At 37.5% G+C, this 22,262-nt stretch overlaps 1 protein-coding gene across 9 annotated transcripts in view; it reads right to left on the bottom strand.

The window, feature by feature from the left end:
* The window catches only part of MLIP (muscular LMNA interacting protein), a 384,978-nt gene that overhangs the window by 247,820 nt on the left and 114,896 nt on the right, over positions 1-22,262 (bottom strand). Inside the window, exon 1 of one of the 9 annotated variants that reach the window (XM_072642488.1) lies at positions 1,835-3,353. The exons of the other annotated variants lie outside the window; for them this stretch is intronic. Coding sequence (XP_072498589.1) covers positions 1,835-1,870 — 36 coding nt within the window. The 5' untranslated portion in view covers positions 1,871-3,353. Of the gene's footprint in view, positions 1-1,834; positions 3,354-22,262 lie in introns of those variants that run through there. 9 annotated transcript variants of the gene reach the window in all.

The raw sequence follows: 22,262 nt of genomic DNA, 5'->3' as shown, positions 1-22,262 counted from the left end.
TTCAAATAGACTTCAGTGGCCATGTAATCCAACCTGTACTTTAACAAAAAACCCTCAACATTCAACATGCCTGATATATTTGCTAGGGGGAATTTTTTAAAAGTTGGATGAGAAATTATCCAAGGAAAATACTGTTCCCTATTTTCTTCTGATAATGGTATGTATGTATGGGAATAGGAATCTAAATACATGAGGGAGAAGAAATATTCAATTAATATACTAAATTATCCTCATTTAATAATATTTTTAAGAAGACAGTAAAAATTTTTAAAAGGAGTCAGCACATCTGAAAAAATTTCTGGAATCTCTAATCTCTTTCTTGACCTAGTTCAAGGTAGCTATAAATTTAATTTTGAAAGGCTATTATCTAGAGGATTTAGACTGAATCTAGAAGACCTGGATTCAAGTATTACTCTCAAATACTTCATGAATATATGACTCTGGGCAAGTCATATAATTTTTCAGTACCCTGGTGTCTGTCTTGGATTATAATTTGCAGAATTTATAAATTGCCTATCTGCGTCCATGAAAGGAGTTTTTTCCCCAAGACTTCCCTACGCCTATGAATCCTCAGGTCCAAAATCTTCCCCAAGAAAAAGATTTAGCTAAAGAAGTTAATAAGAATTAAGACCTTTCTCTATTTCGTAAAGTTCTAATATTCTCCAAATCTCCGGTATAAAACTATTTTTTTCCAAAATCGATTAGCATTGTTTAAATTCCGAGTATTTTTAAAAATAAAAATAACATTTTAATACCACAATAGCAATACAAACGATCATTTATGTCACTTTAAAAATCTACAAAGAGTTTTATGTACATAAGGTAAGCATTGCAAGCAATATTATCCCCATTTTACAGTTAAGCAAAGCAAGGTTGAGAGAAATGAAGTGATTTATTCACTAAATATCAGCTTGTAAGTGTCAGAGTTGGGAAACGATTCCAAGTCTTCCCAAATTTTAGTCTGTCCACTATTCCATAATACATGTGTTGCTATTTTACTTTTAAAAAACAAGGAGGGTAGATATCAATATTTTACTTTAGATCAAAGTATTTTGTCCTGTGGGCAGCTAGGTGGTTCAGTGGATAGAGTACCAGACCTGAGTCACAAAGCCTCACCTTCCTGAATTCAAATCTGACCTCAGATACTTACTGGCTGTGTGACTCTGGGCAAGTCACATAACCACATTTGTCTCAGTTTCCACAACTGTAAAACAAGGTGGAGGAGAAAATGACAAATCACTCTAGTATCTTTGTCAAGAAAATCCCAAACAGGATCACAAAGATTTGACACGACTGAAAATGACTGAACAACAACAATAATTTTGTCTTGTAAGAAAAACAACTACTTTCTAACAATAGTTATCTGATGTTAGAGACGTCATTAAAACTCTACATGCCTCAGGAAGTTCCCTAGAATTTAGTTACTAAGTCATACCCAGGTTGAGATCCCATTGGTGGAGAAAATTAATGCACTGAGAGAAATCGCAGATCTTTCACATATCTATATATTATATAACCTAAGATTTTCAAACTTGTGACTTTTTATCTTGGCAATTATTAATCTTTGGTATGAATTTTCCTGATCAGCAAGGCCATATGTATTAGATAAACCTGTCTATCCTCTTCTAGGCTACCTTTTCTTCTAATCAATATTGCGATCTAAATATAAGCAACCTTTATTAAATACTATTCAAGTCTTTGAGTTCTATATAGTACTATTTAATTCATCATCACAAAAGCCTGACAAAAAGAAAATTTCTGATGGAAACATTTCAAAAATAACCTTGCAACCTTTTCCAAGTATATTTCCCACCAGCATGATGTATCTCATTACCTGTTCTGTGTTAAGGAAGCCCTGCAGAGTGGTCATCTGGGTGTCGTGGGCTCTGATTCATCATCCTTGCCGTAGTGAATGTTGCTATATAAGTGTGTCAATGTTTTTAAAGTCAGCATGTGACTGTGTAGGAGAAAGAGGGCACTGAAAAGCATGCGAGTTCTAGAGGTTCTAATGACATTCAGCTCAGTAGTCTGCGTGGGCCTAAGGAATTCTGAACACAAGGAATCATTGTTTGAGTGAATAGCTTACAGAGATGGAACTAGAGGAAGATGAAATGCCCTCTTTCTTATGCAAGACATTTACTAAGGTTCAAAACTGTGCAATTCCAATTTCTTCAATCAGCTTACCCGTTAAAAAAAAAAAAGTACAGCAGGTTCTCCCTTTAGGAACTTGAATTTCACTGATGCTATTGAAAAAATCATAACAGCTTTGTGTCCCTTATGATTTAGAAGGGCAAAAGCAAGTAGTTATGGTCAAATTCCTTTTCCAACAATTTATGTGGTAGATGGGATGGGGGATTTGGTGAAGGTCACTCTACACGACACTTTTTATGTGAGTAGTTAATCTCATGAAAACTATCCTGTAAGAGATTGTATCACACAACATAAAAGCTGCATTTCTGCCAATTCGTTATTTTTAAGATTTCACTTCTCATCATTGACAAATAGGGCAGTGTGGTACAGAAGGACAGATCCAAAGCCCTTTAGAACCTTCCTCCTCTTAGCTTTCTGGTCTTCTTATACCTTTTCTGCCTCTCCTTCTACTCTGAACCCTGTAGTCTACTGGCCTCCTTGCTGCTCCTTACAAAAACACTATCAGCTCTGGGCATTTTCATTGATTGTTCCACATGCTTGGGATATTTCTCCCTCTTCATCTCTGTGTCCTGGCCTCTCTGACTTCCTTTGCCCTCTAAAATCTCACCCTCCACAGGAAACCATTCTGATTTTCCTTAATTCTAGTGCCTTAGATTATATCCTATATAGTGTATATTTATACATGCTTACCTTTCATATTGTCACCTACAACAGTGAGGTCCTCAAGGGCGGGGACTATTTTTTACCGTTCTTTGTATCCTCATTGCTAAACACAGTACTTGGCACAAAGGAGCTATTTAATAAATGCTTACCAATCAACTGACTGAATGATCATTGACTCTGGTGTCATGAAACCCAGGTTTAAATACTGCCTCTGATACTTACCTGAGAGATCACATCATCTAGCCTCTCATTTTTCTTATCTGTTAAATGGAGAGACTGAATTCAATGACCTTTGAAGTCCCTTCCAGCATTATGCCTATGGTCTTTTAAATGCTTATTTGGGGTTACATGTGCCTCGTACTTGCAATACAGGTCTCTCCTCACTTCATGGTCTTCTTGGAGCCACTAGCTGTCTTCCAAGCTCAGCTCAAATGCTGCATTCTACGAGAAGTTGTTCTGATTCCTCTAGTCATTAGCACTCCATTCACTCTTAAATGACTTTATTTACTTTTAATATATACATTATCTTTACTTTTCTGTACATATGTTGTTTCTCCCAGTAGAATATAAGCTCCTTGATATTTCATCTTTATACATCTTTATACAAAAGAAAGTCTAGAACAATTCCTGGCACATGGAGCCTGCTTAATAAATGCTTGGCTTGTTGATTTAAATTAATTCCTTCTCCACTTTTTTAACTCTCCACTTTCTACCATCCAGTTTCTACTCTTTCACTCTACTAAAACTATTAAACCTGACTGGTGATATCCTAATTACTATAGCCATTGACTTTTTTTTCCCCTTGATGGATTGGATGCTCTTGGTCATCTCTTTTCTTGAAACTCTCCTTCCTTGATTTATGTGACATTAAATCATTCTGGTCCCCCTGCTTCTCTGTATACTCTTGGCTCATTTTCCTACCTTCTTCTCCTTCCCTTAACTGTGAGCATCCCTAGAGTGAATCTAGCCCTTGATTCTTTGCCCTTCATTTTCAAAATTCATAAATACAGTCTAGGCTCAAGGTTTCAATAATCACCTCTATTCTAATGGTTTCTAAGTCCTCTTCTCTTCCCTGAATCACAGGTCTTCATATTCAGCTGCTTCCTAGATGTCTCTTGGATTTCTATTCAACATTTCACCTCATATTCAATGGATCCAAACTTCCACCCAAAACAGTCTCCCTACATCACTCCAACTTCCCCATTACTTTGTCAACATTTTCACCAATATCACAATCATATAAGCTCACAACTCAACAGTTTTTTGCTCATCCCTTGTTTTCATCACCAAACCCTGTGTATTTGTCTCTTGAAATGTGTCTTACTCTTCTGTTTCTTCTCTTTGCTTCTATTTCTTGGTAATGAATGATAAAATGCATCGCTCTGATTTCTATCCTGTCAAATCGCAACTCTGAAGAGTGGGGCACCATCTTACACTTTTTTATAGACCAGAAATGACATAATTAGATTTTCGGGATCATTACCCAACAGATATGAAGCTGTTGGTCTTCATAAATAAGGAAAGAGAGTGGAGAGAAATGGGAAAGGGTAAAATGTACGTGTGCAGTTGATGTATCAAGTAAACATCTCGGTTTTAGGAATACATTGAATCCTCAAGCCACCATTCCTTTTGTTTTCCTCTCCCCATTTGTCACTTTTTATTCCTTCTGCTTTTTTGGTAATTAAGAAGATAAGGAAATATGGCTTATGATTTTCCCATTACACATGAAGTCTATGTGATATCTTATACAGATCAATAGATATAGAGGCATACAGACACTTGCCTTTTGTTCTCAGTCCTCCTATGCTGAAGGGCTTGAGGGGACAGAAATCACATCCATGCATTTTATCTTTCATTATCAAGGCTTAGAAAATCCCAGAGTCCTCTTTCTTTTCTGTGGGAATTGTACTCATAAAGTAATTACTAAAACAATGATAGAGAGACAAATATTTAAAAAATAACACATAAGTATAAGCCAAGAACCTTTCCCCAATAGACACAGGCTCAAAATATTGGGAAAAAAATCTTTTCAAAACAACTGCAAATAAGAAATATATGAAAGTATGTTCAAAAGCACTGATAATAAAAAAATACAAATTAAAGCAATTATAGTTCCATTTTATATTTTGAAAATTAGAAAAGATGAGCAAAAAACAAGGTCAGTTCATTTTGGAGTAGCTATGGGACGACAAACACTAAAATATTGCTGGTGGAACTGTGAATTAGTTCCATCATTCTGAATACAAATTTGGAATTATGTAAGGACTAGAAACTAAGCAGGTGCCCATCAATTGGGGAATAGCTGGACAATTACTATATGGATGCAATGCAATATGATTGTCAGACAGGCAGGCATAAGTATTTATTATACTGCAAAAAATAAAGGGAAAGATGTTTCAAGCAGACATGGAAAGACCTGTATGAATTAATACAGAGTAAAATGAGAAGAATCAGAAGAATGATTTATATTTCAACATCACTATTATAAAAATCAAAAATTATGTTCTATTATCTCTGCTATCAGGGAAACTAGTAGATCTCTTAAGCTCAGGAATTCCAAGATGTAGTAGGGCTAAAGCTGATCGAATGTCTTCACCGGTATGGAGAACCCCTGGGAGAGCAGAGGAAATACCCGGCTGCCTACAGAAGAGAGAACTAGTTCAGGTCAGAAATGGAGCAGATCAGAGTTTCATCAATAGTATTGTACTTCTGATTGTGCCTACTGCTGTCCATCTAACCTAGGCAAGATAGGGAGATCTAACCATCGTCATTGCAGTCATCATCATCACCATCATCATCATCATGAGAGACTTAAGAACCATGATCAAACAAATCAACTAAATGGTTAACCATGATTCCAGAGGGTGGAAAAAGAAGAATTCTGCCCATTTCACGACAGAAAGAAGATAGGCTAATGTTAAATAATTAACACATTTTTGTTTGTGATCAATACAAGGATCTATTTTTCTTAAATATGATGATGTGGCACAGGAGCTCCATATTTCTTTCTCTGTATCCCTCACACTGCCCAGTGGATAGGGAAAGGTTGGCAAATATTTAATAAGTTGGTTAAAAAATGAAATAAAATTTACTGAACTGTTCATACCCCTTCACCCAGTGATCTTCTCTAGAACTTAAATACCAGGGAGGTCAAAAACAGAAACAGAGGTCTACCATAAACTAGTGTTCAGAGCAGTACTTGCTTTAATCAAAAAAAAAAAAAAAAAAGACCTACAAACAAAGTGAATGCCCATTCATTGGAAAATAGTTGAAGAAAAAAAAGCTGTATTATATAATAAATATGAAAAATGTAGAGAAATGTGACAAGGCTTCTACAAGTCCATGCAGAATGAAGCAAGCAGAGCCAAAATAACAATATAAATAATGACCATAACAAAGTAAATAAGAATATGACTAAAAAGAAGTCTCTTTAGAATATATACCTAACAGTCTCACAGGATCACATTGGATATACAGTTTAATGATTTGGTGGCATAGTTTCAAATTATTTTCCAGAATTATTCAACCAACTCTCAGTTCCACCAATAGTGCAATAGCTATCCTGCCACAATGCCCTTAATAACTGCTATTTTTCTTTTCTGTTACCTTGGCAAATTTGATGGGGAAGGAAATGGAGCCTAAGAGTTGTAATTTTCATTTCTCTAGCTATTTGAGACTTGGAGTATTTTTTTCATATTATTTTAATAGCTTGCATTTCTTTTTTGGAGAATCTCATGTTCATATTCTTTGACTACTTATGTATTGATGAATAGTTCTTGTTCTAATATATTTTTATCAATGCCTGATGTATCTTGGATATTAATGATCTTTATTAGAGAAAATTTCTACGAAAATTTTTCCCAATTAATTGTTCCCCTTGTAATTCCAACTACATTTAAATTTCTTGCACAGAAGCTTTTCAATTCTGTGAAATCAAAATTGTCCGTTTTATCTTTAATGATTATCTCCATCCCTTGTTTAGATAAAAATTCTCTCCCAGCAGAACTCTGAGCACTTGAAAGACCAGTAATGGTCCCATAAAAAAGAAATGATAAGGAAAACCTCCCTCCTCATAACCAAAAGTAGAGTATTAGATTAGAATGGTATACAATACAGTTCCTTACTAAGCTTTCTTTTTAACTCAATTGTTTTTTCTTTGTTAAAAAAGAGAGTTCTAGGGAGGCAGGGAGTATTTCCAGAAAATTGTGATGTAAAAACAGAAGATAGAAATAAAATTTGAATATATATATATGTATGTATATATATGTAAGTACCACATATAAAATATGTTGCAAGTGTTAAAAGCTTCTGTGTACATAACTGATCACAATCACCCTAATAAAAACAAATGGACAAAAACACCATAGACTTTTGCAGTCCTTTAAGATTTACACATGGTTTTCCTCACAGCACAGTGAAGTGGCTACTCGAGATATAATATCCCTTTTTTGCACATGGGGGAACTGATGTTCAAAGAGGTGAGCTTACTAGTCCAGAGTCACATAACTAGCAAACACCAAGGTCAAGACTCAAACCAGTGGTTTACTGGAGCCAGATCCAACCAGAGCTGATTGTTCAGTCTTTCGTTAAGAGTATTTTCCCCTCAAAAATTGGTAAATGCTAAAAATTAAGGCTTGACTTATTATTCTGTTGATTGTTTACTCTAGACAAAAGAAAGCAATGGAGAAAATGTTAATAATGCAGATCAGACTTAAAAGTATGGCCTGCCAAAATTTGTTTATTTTTTTCCTCAGGAAACTGGTTGTTAAACATTTACCAGCCACATCCTTTATTCAAATCCATCTCTTTGGACTCCATGATCAAACTTTCCACGACATCTTAAGGCATTTCACTAAGGTTTGGCTCAAACTAATTCAGAAATGTTAGAATTCATGAGGATCAAAATGGTTAGTTGATTCTAACTGAACTCGGGAAATCACTAAGTCTGACCTAAGCAAAAGTAATTGCTAGAATTAGTCAGTCTAACCTAGAATGTTAGAATTAGAAAGGACCTTAGAGATTATATAGTCTAGCATTATCTTACAGATGAGGAAACTAATACTCAGAGAGGATAAAAAATTTGACCAATCACACAGCTAGGATCATAGGACTCAAGGGTGGATAGTACCTTGAAATCATCCATTCCAAACACTTCATTTTACAGATGGGGAATCTGAGACCCAAAGAGAGCTTTACCTAACTTTCCACAACTAGCAAAGGTCAGGGATAAGATTCAAAGCCAGGCCCAGTGTTCTTTCTACTGCATAATTCTGATAGAGTCACCACTTAAAAACTCAGATTTTTTTGGCTCATAGCACAGTGTTTCTTCCATTACCCCACCCATACTCCAGCATACCAGGATCCCGCCTGACCTAAGGAATGCAAATGGATCTAAGGAATGTAAAAAGTGGAAATGTCCTATGACACATCCACTCATGCTCCCTTCCAGTAAATACAGACAAAATGAGACCTTTATTATAATGCTAAGGTCTCATATAAAGACAGTTTCCATCTGCATCAAAACTACTTAAATAAAGTATAAGTTCTTTGAGTAAAAATACCAACTCTATTTTACTATTTTACTGGCTACCACTATACCAGCCACATCCAAGCACTCAGCAAATACTTTCTCTGAAGTAGGGTTTAAGTGGGAGAAAGTTTATCATTTGTATTTGACCTGTGAGAACATTGTGCTCTTTGGTGGAAGGTTCTATATTAGGAAGCTCAGTGTTTTCCATGACATTGAGAAAACATGCCTGTTTCAGTTTCAACTATAACATGGGGATCACAATGGCATCTAGCTCCCAGGTTTGTTGAGAGGATCAAATGAAATAACTGGAACACAGCAAGCAATATATAAATGTTAGTTCTTATTATTATCACTGTGCCCGACACATAGTAGGTGCATAATAAATGCTTTTTTCCTTCCTTGAGGAGTTCATTCTATCAATATGTTAACTTCAATAAACATTAATTAGGCCCCTATTGTCTACAATGTAATAATTCTCCCCTCTTTTGTGGGGGAGAAGGTTGGAGATGATAAAAATAAATCAGCATTTTCTTAGCATCTGCTGTGGGTGAGGCACTGCGCTGTACTGGGCCATGGTAATACAGAAAATAATGGAGAAATTTGCATCCTTCCTGAGTAATATAAGTAACTTCTTCCTTATTTCTGCGATTCCTTCCCTCACTCACTTCTCTGCCTTCACTTGACCTGAGGTAGGAAATAAGAAGAAAAATACATTCTGGAAAGGCAACTAGAACAGAGAAATTTTGGCTATGGACAATTTAGTAGCCAGGACAGAGACCATAGTAGCAGACAGGGCAGTTGGACCTATTAAATTCAGTCTGGAAATCAGTCAGATAAACCAGATCATAGGATCATCGAGAGCTTGGAAGGGACCTCAGAGATCATGTAGTCCAATTCCTTCATTTTACAGATAAGGAAATTGAGACCCAGGGTGATTAAGTGATTTATCTAAAACTACACAGATAATAAAAATGAAAGTTGGAATTTGAATCCAGGGCCTCTAACTCCAAGAGTCAGTGTTTTTGGTTTTTTCATTACCAGTTTGGGGAGGTGGGAGGGAAAAGAGAGATTTCATTGAGAAGTGACAATGATGTTTAAAAAAAAGACCATCAATAAAACATTTATTTAAATTAATCCCCAAAAATATAAAAAAAGAAAATATAACTTTAAAAGTCAAAATCTAATATAGTTGAGGTGGTTGGCTGCCTTCCATTTTCTGTATATCTTCCTACCCCATTTCCCAGAATACATTTTATGGTAATTCAACCACTTTAAGAATATTTCACATCTGTTTTCTTTCACATAATCCATTTATAAAGATTACTGATTTGGGAGGGGGCACTGTGGGGGACCAGAAAATGGAGAAGATCAGTGAACCTAACAAGCTTGTTTCAGCTATGTCCATAGGCAGTCACCTAGAGTGTAGCTTCCATTTGTAATTCCTGACTTGTGCACCTTCAGTAATGCATTTGTTTGTGTGTTGTTTTCTTCAACTCACTGTGCCTGATGGCCTTGTCAGAAAGTCAAGCTTCAAAAGTGACAAACTGTTCTGATCATGTGCACATAGTCTAGTTGCCAGGGAAACCTCTTTTTAAAGGAGAAATAAATCTTATTTGAGGAATTGTTACAGAAAAGAAACAGATGCAGAGTTTCTTGCTGGGTGTAATTCGACTTGGGATACACTTATGGTATACTAAAGAGCAAAGGAGACTTACATCTGTTGAACTTCCATAGGCATGACTAACATTTCTAAATGCCCTGCACAGATTCCTCTATTATAATGCAGAAATTAAATACATTAAACTAGGGACATCTCTTTCCCAATTTCTTGGTTTTATTATTCAATAGTAAATTGGGGCTGATGAAGCCAACAGATGTCCAGCAATGCACTTCCATGGTCCTCCTTAAAGTGGTCCATCATCCTATCCTTGAAGTTCTGCAATAAAATGGCTTTACATAGGAAGCCGTTTGATGAAAATGATCTCATTTTCTATTATCTGGTGGATAGCATCAAATATTGTCCACCATAGAAAATTCCACCATAGATAACTGTGGTTGCCTACCATAGAAAAGAACCACTGAAGAGTAGGTGAGCAGGACTCTCCTTAGGCACAGGCTAACTATATGGGGTAGAGTTTTAACTAGGGAAGGGCAACTGGAGTTTTTGTCCAGGGTGTCAAAATTTACCAAGTTCTAACAGTACTTGCAGTTCTTTGGCAGCATAGAAGAAAACTCTCTATAAAGTTTTCATTTATATCAATCCTCTTAACTCCTCTACATCACTTGACACCATCCAACCACCCACTTTCCCTGGAGAGTCTCTCTTATCTGGGTTCTCTGGCTGTTATCTTCTGGTTTTCCTCCTACCTGACCACTCCTTAGTCTTCTTCATTAGTTCAGCATCCACATCACTCCCACTAACTGTGGATATACACTACAGTTCTACTCTAGGTCCTCTTCTCTTTTCTCTTTATACTCATCATTTAATGATGTCATCATCATCCTTAAGTTCAATTATCATCTCTATATAGGTGTCTCCCAGATCTATTCATCCAGACCTAGTATCCCCAGCTGTGGTTATATACCTCAAACTGCTTAGTAGATACTGTTTCAAACTGGGTGTTCCATGAACATCTCAAGCCCACATGTCCAAAACAGAATGCATGATCTTTCCTCCCAAACTTACCTATCTTCTACACTTCCCTATTTTCTGTCAAAGGTACCATCGCCCTTCCAGTTACTCTGGTATCAGGATCATCTTTGACCTGTCACTCATTTGATATCCCATATATACAGTGAGACTGAATCTTGTCATTTCTATCTTCACAACATTTCTTAAGTGTATCCTCTTTTCTCTACTATATTGTCATTATACTCATTCAGACCCTTCTCACTTCTCACCTGGGCAATTGTAATGGCTTCCCATTTTACCTCCCTACCTCAGGATAGCCCACTGCTCCAAAACATCCTCTATTCAGTCACCAAAATGATTTTCCTAAAGCCCAGGTTTGACTTATAATATTCACCATCAATTCTAGTGGCTCCCCATTGCTTTTAGGACCAAATATAAACTGCTCTTTGGCATTTAAAGGTTTTGGCAGCTTGACCCCTTCCTACTTTTCCAATGCTTTTATACGTTGCTCCCTTCCACACACTCTCTGGTCCAGACATACCTACCTACTTGTTATTCCATACACTTGATACTCTGTCTCTGGTCTCCATGCCTTTACACTTTGGCATGTCAGTAATGAACGCCTTCCTCATTTCCACCTCTTGGAATCCCCGATTTCTTCCAAGACTCAGCTCAAGGACCACCTTCTTCATGGAGCATTACCTGACCCCTGTCCCACCCAAGCTTCCAAAGCCCACCTTCCCCAAATGATCTTTTATTAATTTTGTATATGTTATATACTTTCTTCTATAGGTGATTCTTGTCTCCCCTAGAAGAATGCAAGCTGCTGGAGAACAGAACTTGGTTTAATTCAGTCTTTGTATCCTCATTGTTTAATACTGAACCAGACACACATTAGTCACTGAATAGATGCTTCTTGATCAGTTAGGTTTAAGACATAGTAAAGGAGACTTGTGAGCTAAAATAAGAAATCAACCACAGTTCCTCTGTCTCCAAATCTATTTATCCTTCCAGTGAATTATGTGGCAACACAGTGCCAAATTTACATATATATGAGCCAACCTTCAGGGGTAGGTAAAAAGAGCATGAGTAGCATCAGTGAGGAGTGACTTTGATTTGCTTTACCCCCAGTTATTATCACTCTCCTCCTCTTTGAATTAATTTTTATCTTTACTAGGTAGGTAGGTAGGTGGCACAGAGGACAGAATTCTGAACCTAGGGACAGAATTTCAAATCCGGTCTTAGACATTCTCTAGTTATGTGACCCTAGGTAAGTCACTTAACTTCTGACTCAGTTTCCTCATCTGTAAAATGGAGATATTAACAGCACTGCTCTCCAAAAGTTATTGTGAGGATCAAATGAGATAATATTTGTAAAGTACTTTGCAAACCTTAAAGTAAATACATTTTTAAAATTTAAAATAAGTGCTATCATTGTTTTGTGTACATTTTATATTTCTTTTTTGTATCCCACCCCACATGACCCAGAAGAATTGTTGTTTGTCCTTCATTTTTAAAGAGGACCAATGACATCATATGGTGATGTCTTGACTTGAGTGTGAATTGGATGTAAGTGAGACAGAGTTGAAAAGAGTCACCAGCCTCATTCTCTTTTCCAGACTCATTGAAATCCAGTGGCAGACAGCTGGGACTGGCAATGGCCTAGGATGCAGCTGATGACCTTGGCATTTTCAATGCATTACCAAGCTCTAAGCACTCCTCAGTGCTTGCTTCAACCATCTTCATGGCCATTTGAAGAAATTATTGGCATCCACCATTCCACCAGAAGAAGTCATCACATGCTTAGGTTAGACATCTCACTTACAAGTGTGAGGCCTATCAGTCACCCTCAACCTGGTTTAATCTGTCTGTCAGGACAGTTTTAGTGTGGCATGGCCACTGTGTATGATACAGCTTCTTGGAGCCACAAGTGACAGTTGGGTAAGAGGTAGGTGGACACCAAAGGTTTCAGTAGCCCTCAAAATGGTTTGGCAAACCCTCACAACAAAGGTGCTAGTCCTCCCTGAACACCCTATAGACTCTCCTCTACCTATCCAAAGGAATATAAGCCCCTTAAGGGAAGAAACTGTTTTATTTCTGAGTTTGTATCTGAAACACTAGCATAGTACCTTCCACACAGCAGGTACCTAAGAAATACTTGCCAAATTCTCTAAGGCAGCAATATAAGTATTTATGGTTAGGGAACAAGTCACTCTCTCTAAACTTGAGTCAAGTAGATTTACAATAATCCTTTCTATTGGTTGCAAGAACACAATCACTAAATTAGTCAAAGTTGATTTATCTTAAAAGTCTTAACCCCAGTGTTGGTGTACTAGAAATGATGTTAAAACAAAAGTCCTAAGTCTTGGATTCTAAACCTATCTGTACCTTTAATGACATGTAGGCTCTAAAGGAAGTGAGATGATTAGATGACCTCTCTGCCTCTCCCCCCCAGCTTCTTCTTCTGTACAATAGGAGTATAAGAGGGACATGTTCACAAACTGGATTACAGTAGCTCTAAAGTCCCTTCCAGATTTCATATTTTGTGAGTCTAGATAGGAAAAGCCAGGAACAGTGAGTGTCTCATATCTCTTGGTATTCCCAGCATCTAGCAGAGTGCTCCATAATCAGAGCTGATGGGTTGACATTTGTTGATGATGATAATAATAACCGAAAATGTCAATAAATCATGATTTTAATAAGTAAGCATTGATTCAGCGCCTACTATGTGCCAGATAGAAAAAAGGAAGAGGAAGAGGAAGAAGAGGAGGAAGAGAAGCGGAAGGAGGAGAAGGAGGAAGAGGAGGAGGAAGAGGAGAACTCGCATTTATATGGCACTTTAAGGTTTTAAGATTTGCAAAGTGCTTTACAAAGATTGGGCAAATCATTTAATCTCCAGTTGCCTCCATTTTCTCAACTGTAAAACAGAAATAACAGCACCTACTTCATAAGGTTGTTATGAGGGTAACATGAGACAATATACAGAAAGCACTTGGCACAGTGTCTGGCACATAGTAGGTATTTTATAAATGTCCCTTCCCTCCCACTTTGCCATTTAGTTGCCTCATTGTACCTTGCCTATCCCAGCATCTTACTCAAGTTCTTCAGTAGATCTGTGACCTCATCAAAGTGAGTGATCTATACCCGTGAACAGACCATCATATCATATCCAGTCTCCTCATTCTAAGGAGCTTTTTCTTTTGTTCTTTCATCAGTCCTCCATAGGAGGTCCTTCCAGAATTCTGGGCATGAAGTGGAGAGGAGCTTCCTTTAAATCTCTTGGCCTTCCAGGGAAACAAATTCATCATGCTGACTATTGTCTCATATCCCTCACTCTCATGTTCATGGCCAACCCATCCCCTTTCCTAGTTATCCATCTCTCAGGTGACATCCCTTACAATACTTTTGGAGCATCATTTGCAAGAAAATGCAGACAATTTACACCCACAGTGTAGCTATCCACTGCCTTTTGTGTTTATTTTACATTCTGATTCCTGAGAAACCATGGAATTCTAGAATTCACAGACATATAGCATTACTGGAAGAATACTGATATTTTTTTAAAAAAAAAGGTTTGTTTATTTTTCAGGGAGAAACTTGGGGTTATTGGAACCCAACATCTACTCTTAGAAAAATAACTCAAAGCCCATGAAAGCATCAAATGCATCATTTTCACTCTGAATTTTCTTAATCCTTTCACTCACTCAAAATGCAATTAGCATTTATTTAAACAAATAATAACAATAAACCTTTATATAGTACTTGTAAGATTTGCAAAGCATTTTACCAATATTATCCAATTTTATCCATCCAACAATTCTGGGAGGTAAATATTATTATTATCCCCATTTTCCAGATGAAAAAACTGAGACAAGCAGAAAGTAAGTGACTTGCCTAGGGTCACACTGCTAATGTGTCTGAGGTCAAATTTGAACCTGAGCTTTTCTGATTCCAGGTCCAACACTCCATCCGCTATGCCACCCCGTCACCTAATGGTACAATTCACAAATGGGGGGGGAGGGTTTTCAGGGAGAAGGATGTTGAGCATAACTCAAATAAATATGACAAAGAAGTTTTATATGACTCAAGAATTTTTTAATCTAATGAGGAAGAGGACTTTTTAAAAGCAGACTTGTAATTTTGTTGGTGGAGGAGCATTCAGGTGAGGAAACTCCATCTGTCAATTCAGATCAACGTCTTTGCATCTTTTGTTAGGAACTAGAAACTGGAATGTTAACTGGCTTGGCCAGAATCATGAAGCCTAGACATGTCATAAGTGGGGCCTAAACCACAGCTGGTCAGGGAAAGATATGTCCACACATAATTAAAATACAAGGGATACTCTTACATACAAAGGGAAGAGAGGCAAATGCAAAGTTGATAGGGCATCAGAGTTGGAGTTTGAAACACCTGAGCTCATGTCCTGCCTCAGATACTAGCTACATGACCCTGGGTAGGACAAAAGCTAACATTTGGATCCCTAGATTATTTTTAAGACACTTTCCATCTTTAAATTCTGTAAATGGATAAATGAAATGAAATACATCACCCTGGTGAATCCCTGCTTGTAAAGTCTGTGTAACTAAGATGCTACTCTGAAGATTTCAAAATAGCACTAATAGATGCCTTTTGGAATAAACAATCCTCATATATGGGTTGGAACAAACAATCCTTATTCATGAGACCAGTTCAATATAAATCTAGCTGTTACTGGTGTGAAAAGTGAGAACTAAATCTTGTAGTTCCCATCCCAGGACTCAGGCCAAACTGTTTCTGGGACAATGAGCTTTGATTTGCACTGAAATGGCCAATCATTGGCCCTTGGAGCAGTATGACCCAGTGGAAACAGGACTTTCCATTACAATTCTATCTGGTGGCCTTGGTGTAAATAGCACCTCCATTTTAAAAATGACAGCTGAACTAATTAATTGAACGAAGAGAACAGGGGAGACACTTCAGGAATTCACTTTCTGAAACTGACACTCATTCTATTTTTAATCCTCTCTCATGAGTACTTAGTGTCAGATTTTAGTCAAGTCATATTATGAAAAGTAGCCAGGTTGACAAATTACCGGTGCTTCATTTCCATGAAATTTCCCTTCGGAATGCCATTTTCCTAGTATAGTGTTCAGAAGCCTGGTATAATCCAGTGCCATTTTGCTGAATTAAAAAAAAAAATTAAACTATGAAAACTGAAGAAATTCAAAACAAAAGACAAATTATATTTAAGAATGTTCAATACAAAGCACCATTAACATTCTTAAAAACCTTTACAGAGCTTTAAAGTAATTTTAAAAGATAATGATGTTAGTTCACATTTAGGTATTACTTCAAGGTCTATCACAGCACTTACAACACATCTCATTTGATCAACAACTCTGTGAGGTCGGTGGGATTATTTTTTTCTGTTTATAGATGAGGGAACTGAGACACAGAGAGTCTGAATGAGTTGTCCTTAGTCACGTAGCAAATAGGTGTCTGAAGCTTGATTCAAACCCAGGTCTTCCTGATTCCAGCTCCATCATTCTACCCACATGTGGTGTTTCTATCACTATTTAGGGACCCCAAGTCATGACATGGACCACAGGACTGCCGAATCAAGCCAGTCTAGGTACTTGAGACAGTTGCCAGCATCCTTGGCTGCACACAAATGTTCCTGGTCACTTTGTGTACAACAGGTTTTTTCCAAGCAGTGATGGGAGGGGGTAGAATGTCCTAGATACTTCCCATTATTTTAGGTAGAGTCAATTTGACTTTCTCTTTGCGTCAACCATCAAATCTATCAACAAATATTTCTGCTTCTTCACCCTCTTGAAAAAAATGGAGATAATAATACGTGTACTCTATACTTTATGAGAGTTTTGTGAGGATCAAATGAAATGATAAATGTTAAGAGCTTCGCAAACCTTATTAGATATTATTAGTGCTAGGGGGTTGCTCTATCTGGAGTCAGGAAACAGGAAGTTCAAACCCCGCCTCTGATTCTTACTAACAACATGATCATGGACAAGCCATTTCATCTTCTTGAGCCTCAGTTTTCTTATCTATGAAATGGAGAAAATAATACCCCATAGTTCCTACCTAATAGAATTGTTGTAAGCCTCAAATGAGATTATGTATGTTGAGAGTCTTTACATAAACTTTAAAGAACTAATTAAAATCAGTTACTGTTATGTCACCTCTCATAGGGCTCTCATGGAGAAATCTTTATTCCTGCCTCCAGAGCCACCATCTTAGTCCAGATCCTCAAGCTAGATTTCTTTTTCAAAGACCAAACCTTAAACTCATCTCACTCTGAATCTCAGGGATTGGACAATAGGTCCCTGCCCCAGCACCACTTACTGGTTATTTTGGGGGGCCCTCCTGGCTCAGAGTGAATGTAAATTAACTATTTCTCTTTTTGCTAGCAATCCTGAGGGTGTTCTCCTCTCAGTTTGATTTTTTTTTATTATTAAAGGGGCTGTCGCTTGATTCACTTATTAAAGAGGTCTATTCACTGAATGGGTGTTGCCTCACTCGAAGTGAGCACTTGGAAAGACCATAGCTTAAAATGGTCAAGGTCTCCCACTGCATCCTGGGTCATCTCCAGTCATCCTGATTGATATCTGGCCACTGGACACAGATGACTCTGGAGGAGAAAGTGAGGTTGATGACTTTGCACAACCCTTCATCAACTCAAATCAAAGTCAGTTGAAAATCATGTCATCTCCCTGATGTCATGGTCCTCTTCCAGAACAAAGGACAAACCACAACTGCATTTCTAGATCATTGTAAAAGTCACCTAGACACATTCTTTCAAATCTAATCTTTCTTGACCTCCATTACATCCTATCCTCAATAAGCAAAAGAATCTTCCCCAGTCATTTTCATGTCAGTCTTGGGCTCAGGAGCCTAAAGTTGCTCATAGAGATCATAGGCTTTAGAGTCAAGAGGCTTAAGATAACTTCTTCTCCAACCCATTCCTTTTACAGAGGAAGTCATTAAGGCCGTAAGAATGGGAGAAATCTTATTGTTGGTTATACTAACTTCATAGTTATGGCTTGTCTTCAAAATGTTTTACAATCCACTTTCTCTCTCTGTTCTTGATATCTTCATTTCTTTTCGTTGTCCTTCATCACAAGCAAAATGATCTTGCCATCTCCAGCACAAGACTTACATATTCCTACTTAATAGCCTTCCATTTCCTCTAAAATCTGACCAAACTCATCTCTTCATCTCTTATAACACAAAACTTACTATATGGCCTTCCACTTCCTTTGATATCTGGTTTAAAATTTACCTCCACTAAAATATCATCCCTGTTTAATGCCACCCATTGTTATCACTCTTCTGCTTTGAGTTTCCACAGGAGACAACTGAGATAGATGACTATGGATCAAGCAGTTAGAAACAGCCCAGTAGGTATTTGGAGATATGGAACTAGACCTCAGGGCAGTTACTGAAGTTACATAGATAAATGTGGGAGTCATCTTGAGAGATATGATCATTGAACTCATGGGAACAAATGGAAATAGTACTGTTTGAAGGTAATCTGTGTACTTTCAGGAACTGAGTCTTTCATACTGGAGTGGGCACAGTGCATGAGCCATACCAAGGGAAGTCTTTATAAGCAGACTCCAGGGTATAATTTCAGAAGAAGAATTATTTAGTCTCCTGAGTAGTGGCAGAAGAAAGTTATCCCAGAGGCAGCAATACCAGCTGAGAAACCTTCTGTTAAGGGATTGCCTGAACCACTTTTCATCTACCCTTTAATGCTTACATTAGCACAAGTAAGGAAAATAAGAGTAAAAAAAGGCTCACTCAAAATTCAATTTTATTTCTTTGCACAAGATATTTTAAGATTTGCATTGGGAGTGAGTGAAGATAATGGATCAGTGATTTCATGGATTTGAGAAATTCCCTATGAGCAAACACCCTCTATTAATGAAGATCTGCAATTGCTAGTTAATTAGAGAGTTGCCTCAGGTGCTTAAAAGCTAAATGATTCACCTAGGGTCACACAATCAGTATGTGTCAGTCACCTGACTCCAAGGCCAGATCTTTGTCCCAAGCATCATGTTTCCCATCAAGATTAGTACTGGGGCATTTTATTAAAATGGTACTGTTAACAAATAATGATTAATGAAGGAAGACAAGAGTTAATTGCAATGGTAAGTATACAAAGATAATTCTGTAGGCAGGGATGTTTCTTGAACCAAGGATTGGCAGTAAGGCAGTTCAAAGAAAGGATTTGAAACTAATGAAATATTAGGGCAATTTGGATTTGGTTCAGAGACAGTTTTGAGGTAGTCCTGTTCATTGTAGTTCAAGGGGCCAGGTTTCAATGCAATTCCCTGGTTCAAAGTGAATTATTTATGCCAAGCTATGAACTCTTCCACAGTTATATTCCTGAAAGAGCAGCAGTTTTAGGCAGTGTGTCACAATTAGAACTGCATCTCCTGAATGTAGCACCTTCCAGAAATCAAGCAGTGATGCAAACAAGGCCTTTGATATGTAACCTATAATGATTTACCCTGACTACTGTTGGGGTAGGAACACGATGTTATGTTGGTTGATATGATGCACATTATGTTTTTCCATTTTGAATGCCTGAATTGGGAAATTCATTCTTTCCTGTGACCTTATTAGAAATCAAAGCAGGAGCAGAACTGGAGATGACAGAATTTCAGAGCTGGAAATGACCTCGGTAGCTACCTAGTCCACCTTTAAGCATGAAAAAGAATACTATATGCGATATCCACCAACTGGCCATCCAGCCTCTGTTTAAAGACCTCCAGTAATCAGGAATCCACTGTCTCTTGAGGCAGGCCAGTCTACTCTAGACTGCTTGAATTATTAGGAAGCCTGCTCCTGCCTGAAGCCGAAATTTTCCTCTTTGTAGATTCTGTCCGAGTCCTAGTTGTAGCCCATCAGAACGAAACAGAACAAGGCTAATTCTTCTTCAGTGTGACAGCCTTTCAAATACTTAATGACTTCTATTATGTTCCCTTGAGTCTTCACTTAGGCCAGTTAGGTAGCTTAGTAGATAAAATGTTGGGCCTGGAGTAAGGAAGACCAGAGACTAAATTTAGTCTCAGACATTCATTAGCTGTACGACCTTAGGCAAGATACTTAATCCTGCTTGCCTCAGGTTCCTCATCTGTAAAACAAGCTGGAGAAAGAAATGGCAAATCATCTCAGTATCTTTGCCAAGAAAAGCCCAAATGGGGTCATGAAAAACAGGACAAAGACTGAAAATGACTGAACAACTAAAAGAGTCTTCTCCGACATCTCCCAGCTCCTTCAGTTGATTCTCATGTGTCATGGAACTAAAGTTCTTCCCCATCTTAATAGAACTCCACTGGGTGCTGTCCACCAGTGTCTTTAAATCATACCTCTCTACAAGTATCCTTAAATTGTGTCTTCCAGATTTGAAAACAATAAACAAAATGGCGCCTAAACATAGACAAGTACAGATAATGATCACTCCTGCCTCACATGGTTGTTGTGAAAATCAAGTGAGATCATAATCATAAAACACTTAGCACAGTCCTGGCACATGGTAAATGTTATATCAATGTTAGTAGTAGTAGTAGTAGTAATAGTAGCAGCCATAGCAGTAATGTTTTTATTATTGGTGTCCATTATGCCTTGCAGTTTCTCTCTGTCATAAGAAGTTTGATATTGGCACCATTAGCTTAAGACAGCAAGTCATACCATTAGCTAGAGCACAGAGAATTTAGCTGACATCAAACTTTAGCTCCACTGAATAAGTGATTAATGAAGACAATTTCTGGCTCAGCTTTATTACCTCTATTTACTTAAGATAAGCTTGTCAAGATACTGAGTATCGCTCCAGTATTAATAGTCTGCAAATTTCAGCTTTATCCCTAGTGTTAACTGGCTAGTTTATTATTTTACCTGATTGAAGACTTCCCCTTCCACTATCTATTCTTTGATGTGCAAATTTTACCTTCCCCTTCTGTCCTCTGTAAAATTCCATTATGTCCATATTGCTAAATGTATATACAATCTAAAATCTATATAAAATTACTGAAAAGGATGCTCAGGGGCCACTGGTTTTAGTATACCATTAGTCCATGTTCTGACTATATAATAAATAAGTTTTTAAAACTTCTCTATGTATTAATAAGTATGATTGGCAGCAATTGGTTGGTTGTCACCTTTCATTCTTGGAGAAGACCAACATGACATCACTATGCCAGGTAAACGTACAGTGTGTCTGACTGATATACGAGCTTGCAATGCTCTACCACAGGTGGGACACAAATAGTTCATACAAACATTTGGAGTGGAGAGGTCTCTAAATTAGCTCTTCTTATGTTTCTTTTGAGCTACTGCAATTCTGCCTTGTTCATAGAGCACTGTGCCTTCTTTGATGTGGGCACACAATGCTGGACTGTCCTTTGACAATATCTCCCATATCATTCAATTTATTCCAAAGTTCCCCAGAGAGACCTTGAGAGTTGTCCTTGTATCACTTCTTTTGACTACCATGTGAGTGCCTGCCTTATATGAGTTGTCCCTAAAATAATCTTTTAGGCAAACATATGTTTGGCCTTCAGATAACATGGCCAACCCATTGGAGTTGCACTCTCTGAAGTGGAGCTCCAATGCTTGGCATTTTAGCTCAAGAAAGGGTACCTTATCTCTGCAGGTGATCTTAAGAATCTTTCTAAAACAATTCAAATGGAAACTATTAAGCTTCCTGGTTTGGTGCTAGTGAACTGTCTGAGTTTCCTAGGCATTCAACTATGAGGTCAGCACAACAACTTTGTAGACATCAGTTTCAGAGGCAGTCTCATAGCTTTCCTCTCCCATACTTTCATTAGGAGCCTCCAAACACTGAGCTAGCTTTGGCAATGCATGCATAATAGCAGTACTTATCAATAAATATCAATGTTTATGCCATCCCTTTAGGAAAGAATTATTTTTAATCAAATTATAAGATTTTGTACTTTTCCTTATTGAATTTCTTCTTGTTTGGTTCCTCCATATCAATTTGGTGCTCAGAAATCTAGAATGGCTCATAGGGATCATAGCTATTAGAGTCAGAAGGGATCGAAGATATCTTCTAGTCCAACCAGATTCCATCATCAGTATGCTCTCTGTTCTTACTAGTGTTATGCCATCTGCAAATTTGATACACATATGCATACTTTTATCTAATTACTTGATAAAAATATTAAGTAGCATAAGGTTAAGTATAACTCTCTAGGCCATTCAACTAGAGACCTTCTCCCACTTTGACATTGGTCTAGTGGTATTTATTCTTTAGGTCCAGCC

This window comes from Notamacropus eugenii, chromosome 2 (assembly GCF_028372415.1).
Source record: "Notamacropus eugenii isolate mMacEug1 chromosome 2, mMacEug1.pri_v2, whole genome shotgun sequence".
NCBI classification, from domain to species: Eukaryota; Metazoa; Chordata; class Mammalia; order Diprotodontia; family Macropodidae; genus Notamacropus; species Notamacropus eugenii.
The sequence above is the reverse complement of the archived record's forward strand: the minus strand, read 5'-3'. Positions and strand labels throughout refer to the sequence as shown.